Here is a 7,147-nt window from a genome sequence, read left to right on the forward strand (position 1 = left end):
TGGGATGCTAACGGCGGGTGATGGCATCGTAGCATTAAAATGGCGCCATGGGAGCTCCGCTTAGAGAGGAGAGGCCGACCCCCTTGGAAATGTGCTGCAGGCTCTGTAAAAAGATATTCTGTTTTAAACATTTAAACATGTTTAGACATTAAACTCATGGTGGCTTGAGCAGGAGAAATCATTTTAAGGTCATTTTAAGGTAAGATAAGGTTCTCTCTCTGTAGAGTTTACAGTCTTTGTATCTCTGACCAGCATTTGGCTTTGAAAAACATTTGTTGTTTTGTCTATTTCTTCCTGTTTGGAGGGCAGACATATTTATGTGTCTTTGCAGAACTATAATTCCATTATAAAGTTCCTTTTAAAGATTTTCATGAAATACCACCCTGTGTTTTAAAATGGTTATTGTCGGCATTTCTCTGCAATATCCATTCAGTGCATCTACATCCTGTCATTACTCCTCTAGATACCGTAGTACTTCTTCTTTGTTGGTGGCGGGGTCCGCCATCCCCACATTTGATTCAAATAGACTTCAAGCTGTTTCTCACACTGATGAGAAACTGTTTGAAAAACACAAAGTGAAGAAGCGCGCAGACAGTCTGGACCAAACACACTCCATCTGTGCCAGGAGCAGTGACCATATTTGATCCATATTTTCTGTCACACCCCCCCCCACCCCAATCCCTCTTTAACACGCACACACCCCCGCTGCAGATAATAGCTGAAAGTTGGACTTGACACGGATCAACATCCCTTCTCCGCTGTCTGTCCCCCAATCAATACTCCCCCTCCCTCCGCCTCGTCTTATTATCAGCACTAATCTATATCTCTTTGTCTCGTTTTCTTTAGAGTAGCCTCCTTCACACGACGGCTTTCTCCAAATTACATTGACAATCGCGTGTTTTGGAGGTAACAAATGCAAAATGACCTACATCGGAATTAGACAGAGGGAAAGCAGGCCACAGGAGCCGAAGGGCAGTGTCAGAAAAGTGGGAGAGTCAGAAGAAAAGAAGACGGGAAGAAAAGGAGAGGAGCGTCGATTGGAAGTTGATTGTGGAGATTTCACTTTTGCTGTCTTTTTTTTTTTCTCTGTCTGACAAAAGCGATAAAGAAAAGAAGGGAGGGGATAGCAAATGTCTGAGAGTCCTTGCAGGCTTCTCTGCGTCCAAACAAAAACAAAATGGCAGCGTTAATAAAAAGTGATCACTAATGCCCGTCTCGGGCGCGGGGCCGCGGGCGTCGCAGGCGTGGAAACAGGGCCGGCATTCTTCAGGGAAGCCGTGGTCTTTTGTGGGGCCATGTGTCACGCTCAGAAACTTCCCATCCCGAAATGTACTCCCACGATAAAGGCAGAATGGAGAGTGTTAGGCTTTTCATTTTTTCGGGGCCATTAACAGGACAGCCTGAAAGGACTGGAAATGAACCCATGCTTGCTCAGGCCAGGACGCCCCGTGCCCCTTCTGCTTCTTTTATTTATTTTGTCACTGTTTATTCTTCCGTCACTGACCCCGAAGCCTCGTTATCATCAGCTGCTCCTAACTGCACGAAGAGCTCGGCCACTGTTGGTTCAGTTTTAACTCAAGGTTTGAGTCTGGTGGCATTCTCTCTTTTTCAGATTCTCAACATAATCCATGAAAAGCCCCAAACTGCTAACAAATATTGGGTCTGTATTAAAGCCTGATACATCTTCTTCCTTTGTGCCATGCAAACCCAGGTTTACGTCTTCAGTGGGAACCAATGGGCGTGGAGCTGAGAGCCACAGACAGAAAGATGGACTAAAATGTTTGTATGTTTGGTCTTTGGGATCTGTTGAGGAGGAAAATATAGAATTGGGGCACCCTTGTGGCCTAGAGGTGTAAGGCCAGGGAATGGTTTTGCGTTCCGTTGGGAGCCTTTGTTGCATGTTATTTCTCTTTCACCTCATTTCCTGTCATCTCTCGACTGTTAATAATCAACACCGAACGTGCCCAGGAAATCCTTTCTAAAGGAGTTTCACTTGACAAGGTGACGCCACAGGTGACATGATGACACCTGAGCGAACCGGATTCGCTGATGAAGACTGTGACATGTGGCTGGAAGCTTGAATAGATGTTGTTGGCCTTGGGAGCTTTGATTTTTTTTGATACAAAAACTGTTCCCAAAGGTCAAGATTGGACCTCCGTGCTCCGAATGATTTATTACCTCCACCATTGCAGGTCATGCTCCGGGTTTGATTGTTTGTCAGTAGGATTACAGGAAAAAAACTACTGTTGGAAGGGTGTAGCACGGGCCAAGGAAGAATCCATTCAAATTTGGAGCGGATCTGAAACACATTGTTTGGTTAACATTATGAGTTAGAGCATGTTGGAGGTCTTTGCTCTCTGAGTGCTCTTCTCGTAAATCTAGGATTCATCAACAGAAGAGCAATGGAAAGTTCAATTCACCAGGATAATCAACTCTATTCAATTTTATTTATAGTGTTGGTAATCTCAGGACACTTTACAGATAGAGTAGTTATAGACCACAATATAATTTACAGAGATCCCACAATTCCCCCCCCAAGAGCAAGCATTTGGTGTGACAGTGGCGAGGAAAAACTTCCTTTTGACAGGCAGAAGCCTTAGGCAACTCAATGTAGATATATTTGTTAAAGGTGCCCTGCCACACGTATTTCATGACTTTGTGGTAATGTTCTACCATGTAACTTGGTTACCATGGTTACCTTGTTTCAAGCCACTCTAGCGTGGTATAGAAAGGCTGCAGGAAGACTCAGCTCCATTTGGGCCAGTTCTCAATAATATTCAACAAGCTAAGCTGATTGACTCTGATTGGCTAACAGCTAGCCAATGAGAGCCTGGGTATCAGCATCCTTTTCCCAGCTCATGAATATTAATGAGCTCAGGCAACATGACATCAGACTGACCAGCTGTTGTGATTGGTCTGATTTCTCCTCTTATTTCTTTCCAGTGGCTAGAGCAGACAGAGGAGGTAGCAGTTCATCTTCACATTCACCACATCTCACACACACACACACACACACACACACACACACACACACACACACACACACATATGGACCTGACATATTTTTAAAAATACAAGTAAAAACGGTTTTGTGTGGCAGGGCACCTTTAAAGACATAATACACTACAAGACAACGTTATTGTCAGTTCACACCGAAATTCATTTTGCATTTCCGAGCAGCTCCACTCAAAAAAACTCATAGAGCTAGTCAACAATTACACACACACAGTACAAATATGAAGACATATCAACAGCCATGGCCAAGTAACATGTTTCATGATATTTTTAGATCCAGATCTTAATTTTTGGGAAACCGATTTTGGTCAATACCAACAGGCTAAAATGATGTATAAAAGAGTTCCTAAGCCTGCTGTATCTAAACAAAGGGTCTCTAAATCCCCTGTTAGAAGGCAGGAGTTCATATTCATTATTTAAACATGCATGGAGTCAGAAGAGATGCTGTAAGCAAGTCTTATCATGCTCCTCTTGGATTGTGGCGTGTGCAACACTCTTTGCAACATACATTACATTAGTAACAATCTGCTGTTGATCGGGTATAAAGGCCACTGCAAACACAGTGTAAATCCCCCGATGATACTTTCAGTTTGCAGAGCTTTCAGTCTTCATTTAATCATCATTACACATGCAGTTGACTCGTATTTTCAGTAATTTATCAAGTAGAACCAGCCAACTTTACTCTGGTTTTAGCTTCAGACATGTGAGGAAGTGAAACATCTGTGTTTATCTTCATGGGGACGTGAAGCCCGATCGCCTGCTGCAGCTGATCACTGACGCGTTGCCGTCCGCTCTCTTCCCGGCTGGTTTTCAACTCGCGAGGCACTTCCAGTGTTTTCCTCACATGTCGTCTATGTTTTGTGTCAGCTGAGAGAACCGACAGCTTCACAGAGGATCTGTAGCCAACCGAGGTGGGAACCATTAACCACAGCACGAGATGACACTGACATGTAGGCGCTGTTGTGTGTGTGTGTGTGTGTGGTGTGTGTGTGTGTGTGTGTGTGTGTGTGTGTGTGTGTGTGTGTGTGTGTGTGTGTGTGTGAGCTCAATGAGAGGCGTGAATGATTGGGAATCTGAACACATTTGTGTATCACCTCTTTAGCTGACGGCGTCATGCTAAGAAATCTCTGCAGTCATTCATCTTAAGTCCATTTTTACGTCAAGACATGGAGCTGGATGACTTTGTTTTTACTGTGTTCTTGTGTTTTCTTGCTCCTTTTTCTTTCTACGAACGATGCCTGACATGAACTCAACTCTGGTTTGGCTCTTCATGACATATCCTCAAATATAACCACACGTTCTCACTCCCAACTCGTCAAAAGCGGCGCCTGGTCAGGTGCCTTTGGCGTCACTTTCAGACTCTCTGGGGCGGGACGTACGTTTAACTGACATGCAACACGAGAACGGGACGGTTTGGTTTAGGAAAAGATGGTGGGTGAGTTTCAAAATGTACGTTTCTGTGGACAAGAACGGGACATAAACCTCTGTCTCCTGGGTGAAAGTCCTGTGTTGTTTGACCCCTCCACCACCCAAACCATCCACCTTATGCAGATTTCAGCCTTTCATACTACTTGCCACCGTTGTCTCCTTTAATACTTCGTCATCTTTCAGCGCCACAGTTAAGCTACTTCCCTGTGGGCTCCATGCAGACGCTAAAGGGTGATTTTTGTGTCAGTATGTGATGCTGGGAGCCACTGACCACGCGTCAGTATTTGACAAGTTGGCAGTTACAACGGGTTAAATATAGTGTGAATCTCTTGGTGGAGGCAAAGGTGCAAAGGTCAATGGTTCAAATGGTTTACAGCTTTAAATGGATGAAAGGATGAGGGGACTCATAAAAGTTCATCACTCAGATTTTATCAGAAACTGTAGAAAAAACTTCAGTAAAATTTGCAAAAATAATTTACAAAGAGAGGATATGTGGTAGTTAATTCAGGGTAAAATATCCTTGTTACATTTTGCATTCTGCTCCCTGTTTAGGGAACTCGCTTTGTTCTATGTAAAGTTAGTAGCACCTCTCTCTCTCTCTCTCTCTCTCTCTCTCTCTCTCTCTCTGTTCTTTCTCCTTCTCGCTCCACCGCTTTGTTTTATCTAATGTTAGCATTAGCACCGCTCCAAATAGCGCTCTAGGATACTGTTGAAGTAGCTGTTTTAATATCAACAAAAGACCTTCTCAAGTGCTTTTTGAAACCAAAATGCTGCCAGCTTATTTTTATCTACTACAAAGCGCCCTAGTTAACGTTTTCTTGTCAAAAGAACAATGTCAGGTGTGAACATAGCCTAAAAATGTCCAGCAACTATTAAGAAAAAATTGTAATTTGAGTTAAAATAAGTATGGTTGTCATGTAACTTACGCACGTATCGTTACTAAACTAAGTAAGGTTACCTAACAACAGTAAGTTTAAAAAAGTCAACTTTGCCTTTTGCATTCACACGGGACATGGACAGCGGTCTCCTGGGTGCCCTGGGTTTGTTTGACCTCCTCTTTTTTGTGTGTTTCCTGTGCAGGTCTGGATCCGTCTCAGCGTCAGGGCGTGGAGGAGCTGATCTCTGCAGCCCCGTGTCGATTCGACCACGCCGGCCTCTTCATCATTTTACAGAAACACACTCTGCAGCACCGCATGAACGACTCCTTCTCCTGCCTGGTACGTTAACACGAACACATCATTGGACGCATTCTTGGGTTGTGTCCTGATCTCCTGTCTTTGTTGGCCAGAGCTTATTCAGAGAATATTTAGTCAAACTGGGAGGCGGGGCTGATGTGTTGATGGCATTTAAGTTCCTGAAAAATAAGTGAGAACTGTGTGAAGACTGCAACATTTCAAAAAGAAAGGAAAAAGTATTTAGAGCTATAAACCTTTTCCACAGCAGACATGTTGACATGCAGGAAAAGCACAGGTGTGTTCAAAACCATTGGCTGCATCCCATTAGGAGAGGCCCTGGTGCATCCTGACTCACTGAAATAGCTCACTGGCACACTTGATGGAATTTAGCCATAGTTAAGGTGATTACAGGTGCTCTAAGCGCTGTTGGGTGATGTTACTTTTTGTTATTAAGTTGTTAAGTATAGAGCACCTTTAATTTCAACTGGGCTTTTGCTACTATGACAAGTCAAAATGTCTGCAGTGAAAAAGGTGAATAGTGCGTAGTTTCTGTCTCCCTTCTGTCGGCATGTCCACATGACACAAGCCTTCGGTGATTGCAGACCACCCCCACCCCTCCTTCACACAGTTACTAGTAGCCGAGGAGGACACGGAGGATTAATAAGACATGATGGACTCTTCAGAAGAGGGGTCTATCTTTGTCCTCTTTGTCTCCGAAGCTGAACGCTGCTGTTTTCTTTCTCAGTGGTGACGTAGTAGTAGTAGTAGCAGCTGTTTTTTCGGTCATCATAAAAACAATAATTGTATAAATTCCACAGTGTAAACTCAAACAATAAATGGTGACTGAAAGGATTATGGCTGAATCCTTAGTAGGCGTAAAACGCATCTCTCGAGGTTCTGCGTGGGAATGTCACCGGACGACACCATTTTGTAAACAAAGCCACAATGAGAAATACAGAGTGGGTTTTGCAGAGCTGATGGGCTGATTAGCTTTGTTTCAACTCATTTGGCAATGGCTTGAATGTAACGGGCGTTCATTAGTGTTGAATGGGCGCGCACTAGAGCTTTAAAGGTAGCTGTCCTGTATTTATATACGGTGTGTCGAGTGTATGTGCAGAGAACACGTCAGGGCAAATGGCCAGTGCAGGAACACATACACACACTCCCTCTGCGTGGTCAGCCTGGGGGGCTCTCTTACACTGATAGAGAGGCTAAACGCTCTAATCAATACTTTCCAAATAGGAACATGACCCTTACAGACAACTGCTGGGCTGCCTCAATGGACCGGGGGAAGGGAGGAGGGGTGAAGCCTAAATAAGTGTGAGTGGGAATGTGTGTGTGCGCGTTGGGGGTGAAACAAGGTTTTTTTGTTGTGTGCAACTAAGCATGAACCCCAAACTGTGTAGATAAGATTCACATTTACTTGTATATGTGCACTGCGATGCCTGATGCTCTCAGGAGACAACACCATGGATTCAGATCTCTCTAGAGTGGATGAAACTAAAAACACCAGCATTCATTTAAAAAAA

At 44.0% G+C, this 7,147-nt stretch overlaps 1 protein-coding gene across 1 annotated transcript in view; it reads left to right on the forward strand.

Moving 5' to 3' along the window:
- cadps2 (Ca++-dependent secretion activator 2) overlaps positions 1-7,147 on the forward strand; it is a 294,438-nt gene that overhangs the window by 136,777 nt on the left and 150,514 nt on the right. The window contains 1 exon segment of the mRNA XM_032522241.1: positions 5,524-5,660. Within this exon segment, the coding sequence (XP_032378132.1) occupies positions 5,524-5,660 (137 nt within the window).

The sequence above is a fragment of the Etheostoma spectabile genome, chromosome 8, assembly GCF_008692095.1.
Source record: "Etheostoma spectabile isolate EspeVRDwgs_2016 chromosome 8, UIUC_Espe_1.0, whole genome shotgun sequence".
In the NCBI taxonomy this organism is placed as follows: domain Eukaryota; kingdom Metazoa; phylum Chordata; class Actinopteri; order Perciformes; family Percidae; genus Etheostoma; species Etheostoma spectabile.